Source organism: Lithobates pipiens, unplaced genomic scaffold (genome assembly GCF_037356315.1).
Source record: "Lithobates pipiens isolate NorthernLeopardFrog02 unplaced genomic scaffold, aLitPip1_a1.2 Scaffold_8, whole genome shotgun sequence".
Classification (NCBI taxonomy): Eukaryota; Metazoa; Chordata; class Amphibia; order Anura; family Ranidae; genus Lithobates; species Lithobates pipiens.
In genome coordinates, this window is record NW_027507903.1 from 510,986,405 (window position 1) to 511,006,977 (window position 20,573).

The window sequence follows — 20,573 nt, forward strand, 5'->3', positions numbered from 1 at the left end:
TACCTTGTCCCCACAATATACTCCCGCTGTGTCCGGCGGCCAGATCTTCTGCACGATGCTCTGTGTGTTCTGGCTTCCCTTCCCTGCAAGCTTTGCAATGCAGGTGGGTGGAACCGATGGCAGATTCAAAATGTATTTGAATTACATTACTGTATCAAATCATTTGACCTCAGTTTGCCCCCCCCCCCCCCCCCCCCCCAGTGCTTTGTCCAGTGCCCTGCCTCCAGTTTTACTGTTCCTTCTGCCTGGAAACTAGAGAACGACCATGGCATCCAAAAAACTTGCCTCTACATGATAAGCGGTTTATGACCTGCTGAAGAACAGTGAAACAGAATCACTTGCAAAATTGAGCGATAGTGATTCGTGGGGAAATGAGTCATCAGACACAAAGTGATTTCAGCGGTGATCCTGTGTCTGAGCTCAGTGATGAGCGGACTTGGTGCTCTATTGACTGCGGTAGGGACCACACAGCGCCCCCAAGATTCCCATTTACTGGAGCACCTGATATGAAAGTGGATGCTGAAGATGACAATACCTTCAAATATTTTTTACCGATGAGGTTATTGAAAAAATTGTTACGAAAGACAAACCGGTACCAGGAGCAACAATCTGCTACGCATCAGAAGTTTTCAAGAAGTAGAAAGTGGGAACCAGTGACCAGTGACCAAAGAGGAAATCGTGTGGTGGGCAAACCCCTGCAGATGAGGCATTGGACAAGCAATAAATTACTTGCCACTCCATTCTTTGGCACGGTCATGTCAGAGTACACATTTTCCCTTATGATGAAGTATTTGCACTTTGAAAACAATGAAGAATTTGAAATTACTCATCCAGCCCCAAACCCAAGAAAATTTGGGAAGTATATTAAATGATTCTGAAAGTGATTGTAAACCCATTTACAGCCACTTTATACTACAGGCAAGCCTATAATTAGGCTTACCTGTAGCTACACTAATATCTCCTAAAACTGCACGGTTTAGAAGATATCACCTGTATTTGCATGCGCCTATGTCATTGGCACATGCACACTTAAGCAAACTGAAGCAACGGCACATATGTGCCATTGCTTTGCTTGTACTGTGCCGTTACCGGCAGCTCCCACACATATCACGTCATTGCGGCTCCGGCCAATCACACTGCCAGAGCCACAAAACTTGTAGGTTTTTTTGGGGGGGGAATTTTTTTAAAGGGTTTACAACCACTTGAATAATTTACAATGGAACTATGTGCCAGATAGTGACATCAGCATAAGGGAAGGCTCAGCTGGATACAATACATGGCATTGAAGAAAGCGTAAAATTCTTCATGCTATGCGAATCGACAACTTGTTACATTTGGAATTCTGTCCTATACACTAGGAAAGGAACCAAATTTTACCCAAAATACAGCAATTATGGAATGGCAACTGTACCGAAACGTCCCACACTCCACTTTAATGCTTTCATCATATATCGCTTCCTCCAAGTCTGAATATAGATATCAGATATTCCGACCGCTGACAATCACAAGGCAATACTTGTTTTAATAAACAGTTCATGTTAAGCAACCAAGAATGCAGTCTTATATACAGTTGACACCGAGCTTCACACAGTAGATTATACATTATCATAAGTATAAACACAGGACACCTTCTCACAATAGCAGAATCTCCAGTAGGAGTCGGCCGTCTCCTACATTGTACAGAGGCCAATGTGATCAGCTCTTTCAATTAACATGTTGAGTTCAGAATCAAACAAACCAGGAATAGTCTTTATATATATCCTGAGAGATAGTGTAGATACATATTACTGTCCCATTTTAAGTAATCAAAGCCATATTTTCTCAGTAACTTAGACATATGAGGTGCATGGGGAGCTGAAACAAGGGTTTCCCAGCCTTTCCAAGGGATTCTGGGTTCCACGGGCCCTCCCGTCACATCTCTCCCTTTTGGCAGAAGACTAACACAGGAGGAGACCTCAGACGGGTTGACTCCAAAGTTAGTCCATAGTCCCAGTCCCCCAATGCCTGTACCCACACAGTACCCCAAACAGATTGTTTCAAACAGAGCATTGCTCACCCAGCCAACAGCTGACTCTCTCATAGAACATACTCGCTGCTGGGGGGGGGGGGGGGGGGAGTGTGGACTGGTGCTTCCCCATAGAGTCCCTTCAGCCACTGGAGAGAAGACAGGGTGGCTGGGCTCACTCCACCATGATGTTGGGCATCTGCGCCGACTGCCCAGCATCCCTGGGGTATACAAGTGGAGACTGAAGTCCCATCCACCTTTACAGGAACTCCATCTTCTGTTAGTTGACGGCAGAGGCCAGCAGCACTCTGCCCTGTTGCTAGCACTTCTGCTGGGAACCCCACACCATCTGCTCCAGCTAACTGTTGGGGAGGGAGGCTGACTGCCCCAGCTCCCTGGAACTCTGTAGTTGTTGCCGGTGCTGGGAAGAGGTTGGCAACACTCTGCCCGGTTGCCAGCACTTCTGCTGGGTTTATGATAGTGAAGACTGCAGGCCCATCCAGCAACACCAGATCAACCTGCAGTTGTGAGGTGACAATTTACATTCTCTCCTGATCTGCTGCTCGGGAGTGACCGCCATCTCCTCATCCTGGGCCTCCAGAACTGCCGCAGGTGTGGGGAAGAGGTCTTGGACCCTCTGTCCAGTTGTCAGTGCTTTAGCTGGGATGGTGTCATCATTCTAGGGGTGCCGTATGCTGCTTAAACTCCCTTTCACTGGTATTGTCTCCCAATATGAACCCTTGTTGGGGAGGGGGGATGGATGCTTCCCCTCCCTGCATCTCTGAAATCCACTTGGGAAGAGTAACCACCACCTTCTCACCTCGGGCCTCCAAAAAACTGCCACGGGTGTGGAGCAGGGGTCTGCAGTACTCTGTCTTGCTGCCAGTACTTCTGCTGGGAATTTGCTAGATGGTTCCTCCTCTACAGAAAAGTCAATTAACCACTAGTCTCTGTAATTGCTGAAAATCCAGAGCACTGGCTGGTGACACTTGGGCTCAGTGCCAGCACTTGAGCAGGTGACATAATCTATAACATCCCCTGATGAACAATCCATTAAGTCCATACATTCTGTAATCTGTGGCTGGAGAGATGAGCCGACTGCTCCATCTTCCGTATCCTCATCTGGCTGCTGAACAGACGCATTCCTCCATCCAAGATCGTCCTGTGCAGAAACAGGATCATCACGGTCAATCAGCACTTGCTGCATCTGCCATAAGACCTCCGAGTCCATAGCTGCGGTTGCAGGTGGGCAAAGCACACTGTTACTCTGCCACATTGCCGACTCTTCAGCCATGATTTCAGAGCTTGTCGACTGGTACTTCTGGATAGTCCCAGGCAAAGGGAGCCCAGCCCTGGCACTGAGAAGAGTCTAGCAGCTGTCTGCAGCCAATCTCCAGCTCTAATTCCTGTAAGGCCAGAAACTCCATATCTTCCAGTGCCCAGTACACCTCTGAGACATTCGGTATCTCTTCTCTAAAATCCATGATTTTGTCCAACCGCCACTCCAAATAACTCCAAAAGTTATGGTCCCCTGTCAGCTTCACGTACAACAGTCCCAGGCTGCTGTAGCCAAAGCCTTCCATTGGGCTGTCATCCGCTATTCAGGGACATGCTTGGGATACATGCCACCGGAGGGATCTGTAGCTCTCATCCAGCTGCATCTTTGCCCAGACCAGCCTGCTTAACGCAGCTGTCTGCTCCTTGTGCGTTTTTTCTCCCAAAAATAGCACCCACAATCCAATACTTTGACCAGTACCTTTCCTGAATGGAGGGACGAAATGTTCCCCTTGTGTCGCTGCTCACGGGCTAGCGTTTCCTTTCAGAGTTCACAGCGGATAGAATCATACCATCCCAGCAGGACCTGCTCTGATACTGGTCCTCTTTGCTGAATCTCTCGCAACCTCCTTCCGAATTCCTCTTCTATGGTGGCTGGTATCTGTACCTCTCCTCTCCTGATATCCGGAATTTGGATCCAGGTGGAGGTTTGGATGTCCCAGACTGCAGGAAGCGTCCCACTGCTTGTCACCAATGTAACGAAGCGTTCCACACTCCGCTTGAGTGTTTTCATCATATACCTCTTCTTCCCAGTCTGAATATAGATATCAGATATTCCAACCGCTCCCAACAAAAAAACAAGGCAATACTCGCTTGGTTGCTGAACATGAACTGATTTATTTGAGATGCATACAAATATATACAGAAGGATGACAATACAAACTGTAACCAGAAATCTAATTAACATGAGCTAGTTATCTAATCATTTACCCAAACTTGGTGACTCAGAGATATGGCCTTTCAGGGTAGACGTGCTGTCTCCTCACTCACAACTTACAATACACATTAGTATAAACACAGGACACCTTCTCACAATAGCAGGAGCTTCAGTAGGAGTCGGCTAGTCTTCTACATTGTACAGAGACCAATGTGATCAGCTCTTTAATTAACATGTTGAGTTCAGAATCAAACAAACCAAGAATAGTCTTTATATATATCCTAAGAGATAGTGTAGATACATATTACTGTCCCATTTTAAGTATTCCAAGGCCCTCCCGTCACAGCAACATCTTCCAGTCTTTCACTGATTGAGCCATTGCTAAATCAGGGCTATTGTGTAACTACAGACAACTTTTACACATCTCCTGAACTTCAGGAGTTCCTTCTGCAGAACAAAACGGATGCCTATGGAACTGTTAGGGCTAACTGGCATGACATGATGCCAATCTTTGGCAATAAGAAGCAAGACTGGAGAAATGGTTGCCTGGCAGAAAGGCAAAATGATGGCACTTCGATGGTGTGACAAAAAAGATGTGTGCCATAATACCTCCACTGTCATGGTACGCACAAAAAGGTGGGAAAGACACCATGAAGCCACAAGTAGTGATAGACTACAACACCATGGGTGGTGTTGACAGAGCCGACCAATCAATGACATTCTATCCAGCAATGGGAAAACAGCAAAAAAAGTACTACAAGTAGATGCCTACATTCTGCTCAAAAAAAAAAAAAAAAGAGTGTCAAGCCTGTGGTTCATGCTGACTTTATTTGGAAAGTTGCCGAACTGATCTTTCTGAACCACCAAACACCATTGGCTGTGAATAGAGCTGGACGTTGTGCTGCTGGCGTTGTCAACCCATAACGCCTGACTGGTTGTCACCTCATGGACTATATCCCACCAACTGAGAAAAAATCAGCACCCACAAGGATGTGTGTGGTTTGTTGCTCAAAGCGTGATAACAGTGGAAAGAAAATCCGAAAACGTAAAAGGAAACCAGGTTCCATTGTCCTTATTTTGACATCGGACTTTGTGCAGTCCCATGTTTCGAAATGTATCATACCCGGATGTTTACTGAAGCAATATGACTAGTAATATTGCACCCATGTTTGGACAAATTTCAGTGTTTTTGATTTGATTATATTATTCACTAGAATTTATTGAATAAAATGTATTATTATTATATTATTATTTGTTATCATTTAAAGTTATTTATTATATTCTAATTTATGATTTTGTGTTTCAAACTTTATCATACCCGGGATGTCTACTAGACTCGTTTGGACAGATTTAAGTGAGTTATTCCTAAGAATTACAGGCCTACAATATAAAACACCAGATTCCCATGCAAAACAATTGTACCGCTTTCAGCATCAAAGATCTGGCATAATCATACCACCAGGGTGGTTAATGGTTTTCCCGTTTTAGGTTTTTGAACCACCGCGGATTAAAAAAAATAAAAAATGATATGGACAGGAAGGGTTAACATCAAGGGCGCTCAAAGGGTTAAATGTGTGCCTAACAAGTGTTTATGTGTGTACTGTGTGTTGCCTGTCACTGAACACAATGCCAAATGCATCTGGCTCAGTGCCAAATTTGTATATTTAGGCTTCTTTGGTGCATTTTTGGAGTGGAGGAAGAAACATTCAAAGTGAATGGGCAACATAAAAAACACGCCACAAAAACGTGCAACGTAAGCGACACAGTAGCGTCACTCAGGCATAATGGGTACTTGCTGGCCAGATCACCAGGTGAAAACAGAGGGAAAGAAGCCAAAGAAAAAAAAACAAATGCGGCCACTACATCTAACGATTGGTAAATTGCAATAATGGTTTAAGCTTTGGATAAAGTGTGGAAGGATTAGAGTCCTGTCAGGTTTTTATTGCTGTCCCCGGCTGGTAAGATTCAACCTCTCTATTTGTCCAGGTAAGCAATACCACTGAGCCCTTGTACACATGGTCGGACATTCCAACGGAAAATGTCCGATCGGACCGTGTTGTCGGATAATCCAACCGTGTGTGGGCTCCATCTGACTTTTTCTGTCGGAATGTCTGACCAACAAAGTTTTAGAGCTGGATATAAAATTTTCTGACAACATGATCCGATCGGACTTTGTCGGATCGTTTATAGAGAATTCCGATCGGACAAAGTGCAACGCATGCTCAGATCAAATTACCAGACCAAAGCTATTGGCTACTAGCCTGAACGTAGTCCCGTCGTAACATACGAACGTCATCACGTTCCAACCTATCAGATTTTCCGTCAACTTTGTCCGCCCGTGTGTATGCAACACCAGTTTCGGACAAAATCCGTCAGAAAAAATCTGACGGATTTTGTGGTCGGAATGTCCGACCGTGTGTACAAGGGTTGAGACACAAAGTGATGGGAGATCCAAAAACCTACAACTGTCACTGGAACAGGCAAAGAGGGATAATTATTCAATTGTGATATTGGTTGCAGTAACAAATAAGATGCACTTTTACTTTGGAGAGATTGCCTCTCACTTCCTGTTGCATTTCTGAGAAAGGAAGTCAAGGGAAATACTACAAAAAAATAAAATTTTAAAAGCTATACATTTTAGCTGTTCTTAATATATTTATTCTTTAATATATTCAGCCCTGTAAACCACAGTACTGTGTCTTACAAAACAAAAAGATAAAACAGGTGGTGTGGCCTTGCCTTCTTTGCCGTTATGTATGATTAGCCATCTCAGCAGACACCCCGCCCCCATCCTCAGTTGCCAGATTTAAAAGTAAAATACCTATTCTTTCCCTGAAATGGTAAAACAATTAATGGTGTGTCACAGGTGAAAGACATTATAAAAGTAAAATGGCTTCTCTAGTCTAGGAAGCTAAAAGCGATTATGAAGACGTGGATTTGATGCAATCTTCACTTTTAATGGACTCTGCTCTGACCATACCACAAGGCTCTGTGGGCTAATTACCGGTGGCAATATGGTGAGAGCACGCACACCTCATTAGCGCCTCAAGTACCTGAGCTCTTAGTGCCTGAATCAAGATGATGCATCTGTTGTAAAACAAATGTCGATCACCAGGCACTGCACATACGATTGTTCTTCAAACAGCAATCATTGACACTAGGGGTTTTCTTAAGAGCGCCCGTTAACGTTAATGAAGCGTGGCAGAGATTAGCTGGAACTGAACCTATTACGTTTCTTGATATGCTGGTAATGGAATTTTGTTAATTCCATTATGGATAGCTTGTAGTGAGTAAAAAATTTGAGGGAAGGTCTCTTCGCTGCCCATTACCCAATCAGGAATTCTTTTCATTGCACACTATCCGTAGAGGTAATAGATGTCAAGCCAACAAGAAATAGGAGCGATGCCATCAATAACCTCTACACATGTTCTACGTGCCATCTGGTTGGTGGCTACTTCTTTTGTATGTCAACCAGACAACTACAGGGGGCGGAGACATGACTGCTTTCGATGTCGAGTGAGGTTTGGTGTCATCCATTCCAGAAGTAGGACGACAGCTATTGGACTCTGCAGAGGACGGCACTGGGGAAAAGAAGGATACTTCAGCAAAAGCTGCATTTGTGTGTTAACAAGGGTTGGAGGATGATATGTGTAAATACTGCCTATTGCAGAAGTGAGCTGAGCAGGGTGACATTTGTGTTTTGGTAATATAGACAGGAGGGGAGTTAGGAAACCTATACAGCAGGGGTAGGCAACCTCGGCCCTCCAGCTGTTTTGAAACTACAATTCCCATGAGACATTGCAAGACCCTGACAATCACAGGCATGACTTCCAGAGGCAGAGGCATGATGGGATTTGTAGTTTCACCACAGCTGGAGGGCTGAGGTTGTCTACTCCTGCTATACAGGAATTTTACTACAAAAGTACATCTACAGTCTACAGAATATGCCTTTGATCCGCTCACAGGAGCTGCCATGAAATACATGGTAATAATATTGTTAAATAGTATTTGTGAATAAAAACTGTAATGGCTTTTACTTTAATCATTCAAACAGGAGCCACAGACAAGGCCTTGCTGGGGTGGGCAGAGCTGGGAAGAGAAAGCTGTAGGACATTAGTGCTTATTACTTCTGTAAAGTGTAAAAGGGTGGGGCGTGGCCAAGATGGCAACCAGCTAGGACGTGTTTGCAGAGAGCTCCGCACCTGGCAGGCTAATTATCCGGCATTTAGGGACATACATCTCTCCCCGTGGGCCGGTGAAGCGGTGGTGAGGCTCGGGGATGCGCAGGGGTAGCTCCGGTTCCCATAGGAAGAAGCATACGGTCCCGGGAACCCCGCCGGGAACTCCACTACAGACCCGCGCGGCACGCGGGCAGGCCTACACCAACATGGCGTCTCAAACGGACCACGCTGACACGCCACCGATGGGTGATGATCAATTTCAAGCTCTTATGCAAGCGATCACTGGTTGTCAGACTACCCTAACCACTAAGATAGAGCAGATACAGCTCGACATGGGGCTTATCAGGCGAGATATGGATAAACATCGGGAGCGGCTTGCCGAGGTGGAACGGAGGGTTGGAGACGTGGAAGATGTTACCCGCGACCATGATGCCTCCCTCCGTACCCTGCAGGTGCGGGTGAAGGCGCTGGAATCCAGGGCAGAGGACCACGAGAACAGGAATAGGAGGAACAACCTGAGGTTGGTGGGCCTCCCGGAGGGGTCGGAGGGCCGTGACACCGAAGCCTTTACCGAACGTTTGCTACGTACACTTCTCCCGCTCGCTGAGTTCTCCCCCCATTTTGTCGTGGAACGAGCGCACAGAATGCCGTCGGTTCGTGGCCCACCGGGCGCCCCGCCACGCACGTTTATTTTCCGCCTTTTGAACTTTAGAGACAGAGACCTGGTTCTTCGGGAGGCGAGGAAGGTGGGGGACCTGCGCTTTGAAAATGCTAAATTAATGCTTTTTCCTGATTATTCTGTGGAGACGCAGAGGCAACGCAGGACATTCGACCAAGTCAAGGCCCAGCTGCGCACCAAAGGTCTCAAGTACAACATGATGTTCCCCGCGAAACTCAGAGTGATTGACGGAGAATCCGTTCGTTTCTTTACCGCCCCGAGTGAGGCCTCCAGATGGATTGATTCCCTTCCCCAGCAGAGATAATTTTTTGATGATGATTACCCGACTGGGGTCCACAAGCATCACAAGTTTTGCCCAGTGTCACGCGGATCGGATTTCCCCCCCCCCCCCTTGCTCTGTCCCTCCATTTTGGAACTTGGAGGGCAGGTCGGAGTGCCCCTCTCCTTTTCAATACTGGTTTTGGGCAGGGGGCGAGGAGCCGACCTGATATTCTGATGCTCCTTAGGGGGGGTCTACAGGTTCATGTCTTCATATTCTGTCTACCGGGCCTTAGGGCCCTACCCCCTCCCTAGTTTATACCCGGGGGGGTTTGCAAGATTACTTCTGGATGTGAATACTCTGTACTGATGATGCTGGACCCCGCTACTCCGATGTTGTCGTCCTGTTGGATGAGTTGTTACTAAGAATGGGCCCTTGGAACATTCCAAGAGAATTTTGCACTTCAATCTGAGGCGCCACATACACTACGATTTGTTCCCTTTTGTCTTGTTTTTTCTTTTCCTTTGCCTCCAGGAAGCGGCTGCGCTGGAGTTTGTCTACTCTGCGCAGGAGACTCTGTCCTAGGTGTGCTGGTTGATACGCACCGCCCCCGCGGGAGATTTCTCCTTTAAATGGGTTTGATTATGTTTGGTTTGGGTTCTCAAACACCCTGGGGCTGTTTTTCTGGGGTGTGGGGTGGGAAGGGAGGGGAGTTCTGGTTTTTTTTCTGTTTATTTTGTTGTTTTTTTGTTACATGCTTTCATGTTTTCTGGTATAGACAGCGCTACTATAATGAATGTATAAGGTATATCATTGCATTACTTAAGATGAGATATTTGTGCCCCGACCCTGGCCGGGTGGTCGTATCCGTTGGTCCCCCCTGCCCTTCCAGATTATGGCTCCGTTGAAGATCCTCTCCTGGAATGTTAGGGGGCTTAACCAGAAGATTAAACGCTCTCTTGTTTTTGACTACATGAAAAAATATGCTCCGCATATCTGTATTCTTCAGGAGACGCACCTAGTGGGGGGAAGGATTATGGGATTGCAGAGGCCCTGGGTGGGATACCACTATCATACCACATACTCCGGCTATGCCCGGGGGGTTAGCGTCCTTATCCATAGGTCCCTTAATTTTGAGCCTCTTGATATAGTCACAGATAAGGACGGGAGATACGTATTGGTCCATGCCACAATTGACATGATAGAAATGGTGCTGGTGGGTCTTTATATGCCTCCTCCTGCGGATCTGTCTCTACTACATAAACTGACTGCCCTGATAGCCCAATTCCAGACTGACAATGTGGTTATAGCAGGGGACTTTAATATTCCTCCTAATCCTTCCCTGGATAGGTTGACGCCTGACCGGGCCACAGACTCTCCAGTTTCTCGCTGGGCACAGGTGTTTGGGCTGGAGGATGTCTGGAGGTGGAAACACCCATCAGATCGCCAGTTTACGTGCCACTCCTCCTCCCACAACACACTCTCCCGTATTGACCTAGTCTATGCTGGTGCCCCCATGCTTCCCAGGGTCCTTGGAATAGAGTTACTTCCTCGGGGCATCTCTGACCACTCCCCACTGCTGTGTACATTGCAAACCTCTACCCCGCAGAGGGATAGACTATGGCGCTTGTCTAGGTACTGGATTGAGCATCCCACCATTGCCTTTGAGATGGGCGGTGAAATCCGGGGATTTTGGGCCTCAAATGTTGGCACGGCTTCTGGGGGGATGGTCTGGGATGCCTTCAAGGCCTATATGAGGGGGTGCTACCTCTCTTCCATTGGTCGGGAGCGCAGGAATGATAAGATCACGGTAGAGGAGGCAGAAGCCAGGGCCCAGGAACTGGAGACCCGGTTCACCCTCACGGGGAACCCGCTCACGGCTCAGGATATGAAAGTAGCGTATAGAGAGGTGGTGCTCCTTAGGGTGGCTAAAACAAGCAAACGTCAACTGGCTCAGACGCAGAGGATTTTTGAACAGGGTGAAAAGACGGGGAGATTGTTGGCCTGGATCTCGAGGGAGCAGGCCCCAATCTCCACTATCCCTCGAATACAGAATAGTGCTGGGACAATAGTGACGGATCCCCTTGCCATCAACGCTTGCTTTGCAGAGTTCTACTCCGCCCTTTATTCATCTAGGGTGCAGTACTCAGCGCAGGAGTTAAGTGCTTTTCTAGAGGGGGTGACACTCCCTGCCCTTACTTCTGAGGCCAGGGACGGTCTGGACTCCCCGATTACTCTGGCGGAAGTCCGGGTGGCGCTGGGGTCCATGCAGACGGGGAAGACCCCTGGGGAGGATGGGATACCCCCGGAATTTTACAAGTATTACCTAGAGGAGATGTCAGTTAGAATACATGATATGCTCACCGCGTCCCTTCGTGAGGGGGAACTTCCTCCATCTATGGCACAAGCCATCATAGTGGTGATCCCTAAACCTGGGAAAGACCCCCAGTTGTGCTCGTCATACCGACCCATTTCCCTACTCAACTCGGACGCGAAAGTGCTGACCAAAATCCTTGCCAGGCGACTGAACGAGGTTATACTTACCTTGATCCATGAGGATCAGTCCGGCTTTATGCCAGGGAAGGGGACAGATATTAATATTCGCAGGCTCTTTACTGTTTTGGCCTCGGGGGATGCAGAAGGTGGGGAGGAGGTTGTGGTCTCTCTAGACGCGGAGAAGGCCTTTGATTCAGTGGAGTGGGACTATTTGTGGGCAGTCCTCCGTAGATTTGGATTCGGTCCAGCCTTTATCTCGTGGGTCAGGGCGGTGTACAGAGCTCCCACGGCCAGGGTGCGTACGGGTGCGGTCCTCTCCCAGCTCTTTCCCCTCCATAGGGGAACCAGGCAGGGGTGTCCACTGTCCCCGGGGCTTTTTGCACTGGCAATTGAACCTATGGCGGCTATTCTCCGCTCCTCTCCTGAGGTTCGGGGTGTTGTCCGGGGTCCTTTGCAGGAAAAAGTCTCGTTATACGCTGATGATACTTTGTTGTATCTCAAGGACGACGGAGCCTCCCTACAGGCGGCACTGTCGCATATAGACCGGTTCGGACAATTCTCGGGTATACGTATAAATTGGGCGAAATCAATTCTATTCCCACTACATGATGGTGAGGGCGGTCCCCGAGTAGATGGGCAACTGCAGAGGGTTTCTCAATTTAAATATCTAGGGGTGGAAATACACAGAGACTTGAAACAATTTATTTCCCTTAACCTGAGTCCGGTGGTTACCCAGTTGACCCGGAGGTGTACTGGGTGGAGGTCTTTGCCGCTTTCGCCAGTGGGACGGGTCAATCTAATTAAAATGTCGGTCCTTCCTCGGTTTACCTATCTCTTCCGTCAGACCCCAGTCCACATCCCGCTTAGATTTTTTAAGAAATTAGATGGCATTGTTTCGTCCTTCGTCTGGAATGGTAGGCCCCCTAGAATAGCTAAAACAACCCTCCAACGGCCCCTTGTGAGGGGCGGTCTGGCACTGCCCTGTTTTCTGAAGTACTACTGGGCGGCAGTCCTAGTGACTGTCAGGTGGTGGCTCTCCGAGGGCCCGGTCAACCCTGCGTCCTCGTTGGAGGCGGCGTTGTTGGGCTCTCATGCGGAGCTCAGGAACCTGATCTATAGGGGACCACGATCTAACCCTGGGATAACCCTTCCGATGCGTACGACGCTTAAAATATGGGATCTGGTGAACAAAAGGTTGGTGGGCGCAGGGGTGTGGGCCCCGGGGACTCCCCTTTGGGGGAACCCCCGCTTGCCCCACTTTCAATCCATCCCGGATCCGATTGTTTGGGCCAGGCATGGAGTTATAACACTGGGGGACATAGTGTCCCAGGGGCAGCTACTCTCCTTCGATGCTATTAAACAGGCCAGGGACCTCCCGAACCATATGTTTTTCAGATTCCTGCAGTTGCGACACGCCTTCCGTTCTCAATTCCCATCTAGAGCGACTCTTGGGGTGTCGGCGGTGGAGGAGGCGCTTGGTCCCGAGGGGGGAGGGACGCGCACACTGTCCATGGTGTATGCCGCATTGACCGTATCGGAGGAGACTAGGATCTCCCATTTGTTTGCGCTCTGGCAAGGCGACATTCCGGAACTTACTGAGGAGGACTGGGAGGAGGGTATACAGCAATACCTGACCCTTGCGATTTCGGCAAGGGACAGGTTTATACAATTGAAGTTCCTCCACCGGGTATATTTTTCACCGGCACGCCTGGCAAGGATTTACCCTGACCGATTGACTACCTGCCCCAGATGCAAAGAAGATGATGCTGACTTTTTCCACATGGTCTGGACCTGCCCTGGGGTAGTGGGATTTTGGAGAGGGGTCCTGGCCGATATTAATGCAGTGGGGGAGCTTACGATTCCACTTAGCCCGATACCCCTCTTGCTGGGTATCTGTGATTTTACGGATATCTCCTGGGGGAAGAAACTGTTTATTTTTTACACTACACTCTATGCGAGGAAAGCCATACTACTGCAATGGAATCAACCTCTCCCTCCTACTAAACAACTGTGGCAGTCCCTGGTGAACGCGGCTTTGCCGCTTTATAAACTTACATATCTGGGCAGGAACTGCCCTGGGAAATTTGGGAAGATTTGGGCGGCTTGGGTTGAGGCGAAGCATTTGACTATTGGTTAGGCTGGGGGGTGTGGAGGGTGGGGGGAGGGAGGGGGGTTTCCCCCTTTTTTTGTAATTTATGTGGTTTTTTGTGGGGTGGGGGGAGGTCTCGGGGAGGTTTTATATTCCATGTTGCAATGATTAGTGACTCTATATATTGCTAAGAACTATCTGTGCTTATATGTGATACATTTGATTATCTGTCTACTCAAAATATGTATGTACCTTGCTGACGCATGTCTGTTTTCTGTTTTTTTTTTGTTTGTTTGAAACATAAATAAAAATTCTTTGTTAAAAAAAAAAAAAAAAAAAAGAATTGCATTGACAAAAATGTTTCTACTTCCACACATTTTATATTTATTTCGCACAATATCAGTACCATTCCTCTCATCACAGCTCAAGTCACTCCAAGCCTTGCTCAATTCCTTCATATGGCAACAGAAAAGGCCCAGAATAAACAAGCAAAACCTAATGACTCCTACGAAAATGGGGGGAATGGGAACACCCAATATCAGTCTTTATTATAAAGCGGTCATGCTGGCCCAAATGAAACAATGGTGGGATTCGGAAACTCCCCACAACTGGTCCCAAATAGAAGCAACGGCACTGGACAAAGATCTAAAACTATATCTCTGTGCCTCACTACTTGCTCCCTTGCCCAAACATTCACAATTGGACTCAATCACGGCATCTTTAAGAGTATGGTCGGCCCTCCCACAAATCTCGAAAGGGATCCCTCACGCTATACTACAACATATACCAATACAGGCTATCTCAATTGTAATTCCGGATCTCCAGTTGAGCGCATGGACAGATGCAGGCATTCAAACTATAGGAAACCTCTTTCATATGTCCAGCCTCTTGTCATTTGAAAAGCTGAAATCCAAATTTGGTATCTCACCACGAACTTTCTTCATGTACCTCAGGATCAGATCTCTTCTGAACAAAGTAACTTGGACTAAAAAGGACAAGATGTTATCACAAACATTGCAATTTTTCATTGTCAAGAACAACAACTCCAAGGCCATTTCATTCTTTTATGGCCTACTATCACGGGAAGCGGAGAAACACACACAAGCTCAAATTCTAAAGTGGGACAAACTCTACCCAACTGCTTCACCAACGTCTCAATGGTGTCAGGCACTGTCATTGCCTTCAAAACTTTCTCGCTGCACATCGCATTGGGAGTCTCTACAAAAACTGTTCCAGCACTGGTACTTCACTCCAAGCAGACTTGCCAAAATTTACCCCTCGGAACCCAACCTTTGCTGGAGGAATTGCGGATTGCCAGGAACTCTTCTTCACACTTGGTGGGAATGCCCCTCCATCACGCATTATTGGGAACAGATAACAAATCTGCTCCAAGTCAGCTTCCCCGCGACCAGGAACCTATCTGCTCTTGATCTCCTCCTGGGCCTGATGGTCCCCACATGGCCCAGAAAAACCCAAACCGTAGCCACCCATATACTCATAGCCGCAAGATTGGCACTTGCTAGAAAGTGGAAGAAACCATCTCCCCCCTCCATTCAGGAAGTGATCACAATTCTAAATGATAATTTTAAATTGGAATACAGCTTCGCCAAGGCTCACATGACTACAGGAAAATTTTACAAAAGCTGGGAGTCCTGGGTCAAGGATCCCAGAAGCATAGAGCTGGAATGACTTCTCGGTCACATAATACGTAGGATTCCTGCATCTCCTACTGTAATCCATTGCACCCCCATGTATTGGCAGAATTGTATTTCAAATTACCTGCATATAACTGTGCGGAAGCACCCAATATCGGGTTCTAGTTCTTATGTATTCAACTGTGATGTACTGTCGACACTATAAACTAGGGACCTATATTGGTAACTGTTTTTTTTTATTTTGTTTTTTTTTTAAATTATTTCTCCCCTTCTTTCAGTTAAGTTCTAGGTTTTTCCTGCATCGACTTATAATGCACACTCGGGAAGGGGTTGCCTGCCGCCTCCAGACACAGTTAGTTCCCAGATGGGGTGTCTGGAGTGGCATGACACCGTGCTCAGCCTTCCTCCCAGTACTTATACTGTGCTTCACTGTTGAAATAGTTCGCAACTGTTTGTATTCTGATAACATGTATCGGTAACCGATTTTCCATCTACTGATGTATGACACTGTTCAATACTTATTGTTATTCTGTAAAACTACAATAAAAACCGTTAAAAAAAAAAAAAAAGTGTAAAAGGGTGTACCTCATACACCAAAAACAGAAAAAAAAAATTATATGGGCATCACTACTGACTATTAGCAAACAAATATATTGTATCATTCAATACAAAGGATTCCATAATAGAGGAAAATAGAAAAATATCACACTGTCCCTCCCAGCAAAGGTCAGACAATATTGTCCACAGTGGTGGAGGTTATGCTCCCTAAAATCGAACACTATGCTTGTATCTGACTGCTAAATAATAAAGTGCAACAAGTTCATCAGTATCAACACAATAGGACGTAAAGTAAACTCTATTAATGTGCCAACATCCCTTCAAATGTCACCAAAAAAATTCCTGTGGGTATTGGCTATATGGGAGTTTATAGGCCAGTGCTTGAAAACAACCCCACCAGGCCAGGATCATCATAGGCTGTCTAGGCCACATACGCTCAGTTTCCTCAGAGAGCCTTGGTATATCTTTAAAACGAATAACAAACCGGAAGTCGAAAGAACCGCCATTTTCTGTGAGCTATTCTCAATACACTGGCTTGCATTCTGCTTTGTACCAGATATTGGGGTTGATTTACTAAAGGCAAATCCACTTTGCAATACAAATGCACTTGGAAATGCAGTCGCTGTAAATATGAACCTGCTTTTTTTACTTGTACACGATTGGATGATAAAATCAGCAGAGCTTCCCCCCATTTCCGAACTTCCCCTCAGATCTACAGCGACTGTACTTCTAGTGCAAAATGGATTTGCCTTAAATCAACCCCATAGCGCATTGAAAAAGCTGAGCTTCTATTTTTTTGGGGTTACATTTTAATAAAAATAATTATATATATTATGGTGTGGGGTTGTTCTTCAGGGGTTGGACTTGGCCCCTTAGTTCCAGTAAAATAAACTCTTAAGGCATCAGCATACCAAGACATTTTGGACTCCCAACTTTGTGGGAACAGTTTGGGGATGCCCCCTTCCTGTTCCAACATGACTGCGCACCAGTGCACAAAGCAAGGTCCATAAAGACATGGATGAGTGAGTTTGGAGTGGAGGAACTGGACTGGCCTGTACAGAGTCCTGACCTCAACTCGATAGAACATCTTTGGGATGAATTAGAGCAGAAAATGTGAGCCAGGCCTTCTCATCCACATCAGGGCCTGACCTCACAAATGCAATTCTGGAAGAATGATCAAATATTCCCATAGACACACTCCTAAACCTTGTGGATCCCAGAAGAGTGGAAGCTGTTATAGCTGCAAAGGGTGGGCTGACTAAATATTGAACCCTACGGGCTAAGACTGGGATGCCATTAAAGTTAATGTGCGTGTACAGGCAGGTGTCCCAATGCTTTTGGTAATATAGTGTAACTTTAAAGGGGTTATTATAAAATAACTTGATCAGCCAGTGATTGTATGATTTATTATGTCTGATTATCACTGTAACAATAAAATATCTGTTTTCATATAAATGTTGTTTTCATATGTGCTTATAAGGTTCCATATATACCCACAGGAATTTATTGGTGCTACAAGTTCATATATCTGTGAAAACACCATATATACTCATGCTTATCATATTTTCCAAGTGTAAATCCCAACATGTAAGCCTGATTGAATAATAAATGAATTCACTTGCAAAATGTCAGACCATGTCACGTGAAATAGTGGCTGTTTAGATTAATTTCTCTACATAGACACCTGTATTAGGTATTAGGGGAACAATACTGGAAAAATTCCCTTAATCAGGGATTATGTGTATCCATTGTGATACGTATGATGATGAGTGCTCAATCTTCTTGCAGCATATTCCATTACGATATACAGTCCACTTCTCTAGCACAATTCAGACTGAGACAAGGTATTGTAAAGGAACATCCATTGAAGGCTACTGAGCCATCAGTCATCAGTAATAGTATGCAGTACATTTATGTTGCATGATCCAATTATAAGTGAATATTTTAGGTATAGTAGCACATCTGGCATGGACTACAAAGTCCCATCATACTTCACTACTCCCTGTATATACACAATGTCCAAACCTGATCCCAATTTAACTACACAGACATGAGGGACTGGCTTATTAGTGATTAAATCACTGGCATCTCACTGCTTTTTCTCTTACTACTAATTGTCTGGGATAGCTGTATGGACACAGTGACTACATACTTAGAGGCCCATTTTTTAAAGCATTTGCTGTATGAATGTGTGCGCATTTGCACAGCTGTCACAAAAATCCCAGTAATGCTTCTAATGTGTTTATTTCCTTTGATTGGCAGCTCCATCTAGTGGCCATAAAATGTGGTATTTTCCTGAACAGACACATTACAGGGATTATTTGTGATGGTTGTGTGAATGTTCAGACATTCACAGAGCGTTTTTTTTTTTTTTTTAAAAGACCACATTGTCTCTACGCTCTTTTGGTGCAATATGTGCTCTATACTTACCACTTTCAGAAAACAGATGAGATATTTCAGCACAGCGTAGTTATGATCAGGGATTCTATGTACAATCTCTTTACATCTGTTTACACGTAGGATACTCTCAACACCTAAAACAACAAAAATGTAATACAGAGCATCGAAAAGGGTAAATCAGCAGAGGAACAAAAATGAAAAAAAAACAAAAAAAACAATTAAAGTGGAAGTTTTCCACCCAGATTAGCAACATTTGCATCTGTAGTGTGGATTTGACATGTATCTTCTGCACATACTCTGTAGTTTTTAATGGACAATAAAAGGTGCAAAATACAATTTTCACCTTTTTCATATCTCTATGTTACAGCCTCTTGTAGTCTGTATTGGGAAATTGTGTGACAGGGTGGCAACATAGAACGACTGGCAGACAGGGACACAACATTGTCACCCCATAAAAGATAGGATCACCAAAGTTTATTTTTAATGAAAAGTTGCAAATTTCCAAACTTTAGAAATTCGTTTTTACATTAAAATATACTTTAAAAGAGATGTCTTCCCAAGAAAACAACATTTTCAGCAGCTTTCTAGGTTGGAAACAGAGTCTAAGGCATACTACGCTAATGAAAAAAGTCACTACAATTTTTAAAAGAGAAGTATGGGAATTATTTTCAAGAATCCTACTTATCTAGGTGGATACAGCATGGGTCCAATGCTGCATCTGTCCCCCCACTGGCTCTAAGACTGAAAACCGAGTAATCAAACACTGCTGATCACTTGGTTCTCATAGCTCCGTGAGCAGAGAGCAGTGACTGTCAGTCATCGCTCTGCCCCCTGTGCTCACTGGAGTGCTGAACTGTGGAGGAGACGGGAGCGGCTGTGGCTCAGGCTCTCAGTGGCTCGCTGAGAGGCTGAGCCAGGTAACGGTCCAGGGTTGTGGCCAGATTCCAACCATATTATCCCAATCTTTCCACAGCCTGGACTGGCTCTGCAACATCAGCCGATAACAGGTTTACATTTGTTTGTGTGTTTTCCAGCCTGAAGGAGGTGCTATAACTGCCTACCTCTCCAGCTTCTGTCCTTTTTGGGATTCCAGACATTGAGAACTGGTGACAAAAATTTGCACTGACCTTTCTCTCCCAGTAGGGGAGGAAGGGAGAGATGCTTTCAGTGCCCATTTATCTTTTTATGCTAATGCATGTTATGTCACTGTGTGGTGCATTAAAACAGCTTACTGAAATAAATGGGCTGCCAATGCGACACACTCAAAAATCAACCATGTCACAAATGTTTTAATGCAACGCATTACAACACCCTACCATGCAGCACACTGCTAGGTATGTTATCATAATTGAAAGATGTAAGTGGGCCCTACAGTAACCTCAACCTATTAAAGTGGCCCCATGAGTGGCTGGAAGGGTGCTTGCACATATACTATATGGCCCAAAAGTATTTGGACACTCCAAGTATTGAGTTCAGGTGTACAAAGTCAGCTCCATAAAAATCTCTTGTGCGCAAGAACTTAGGTGGCCTAAGCAGAGCCCTGACCTCAACCCTACTGAACAGCTTTGGAATGCCAGTTGTGAGACAGGTCTTCTTATCCAACAACAGTACCTGACCTCACCAATGGCAAAAAACTCACACAGACATATTCCAAAATCTTGTGGAAAGCCTTCCCAAAATAGTGGTGTATGGTATGGCCACAAAGTGGAGTAGCCCCATATTAATAGCCATAGTTTTGGAATGGGATGTCCAACAAACTTATGCAGGGGTAATATTCAGGTGTTCACCAGCTTTTGATGATATAGTTTACTTTTGGTAGATGCTGAAACCTCCTCCTGCGTGCCCTAAAACCCAGCATGGCCTCTTATGCAAATATCAACTTCAGTCAGAGCTTTTAAATCGCAGACCCAAAAAGGATGATAAAACCGAACACCAGAAAAGTTTCAGAATTCCTTATCTCTGTATTTGTTTCTAGTTAGAGACTCAGAAAGCACCAACACATGACAGCCAGAGAACTACCATTCTCAAAGAAGAGGTCA

General features: G+C 45.7%; 1 protein-coding gene across 1 annotated transcript in view; it reads right to left on the reverse strand.

Moving 5' to 3' along the window:
- Window positions 1–20,573, reverse strand: part of ARHGAP8 (Rho GTPase activating protein 8) — a 142,131-nt gene that overhangs the window by 7,190 nt on the left and 114,368 nt on the right. The window contains exon 12 of the mRNA XM_077469371.1: window positions 18,565–18,668. Coding sequence (XP_077325497.1) covers window positions 18,565–18,668 — 104 coding nt within the window. The remainder of the gene's footprint in view (window positions 1–18,564; window positions 18,669–20,573) is intronic.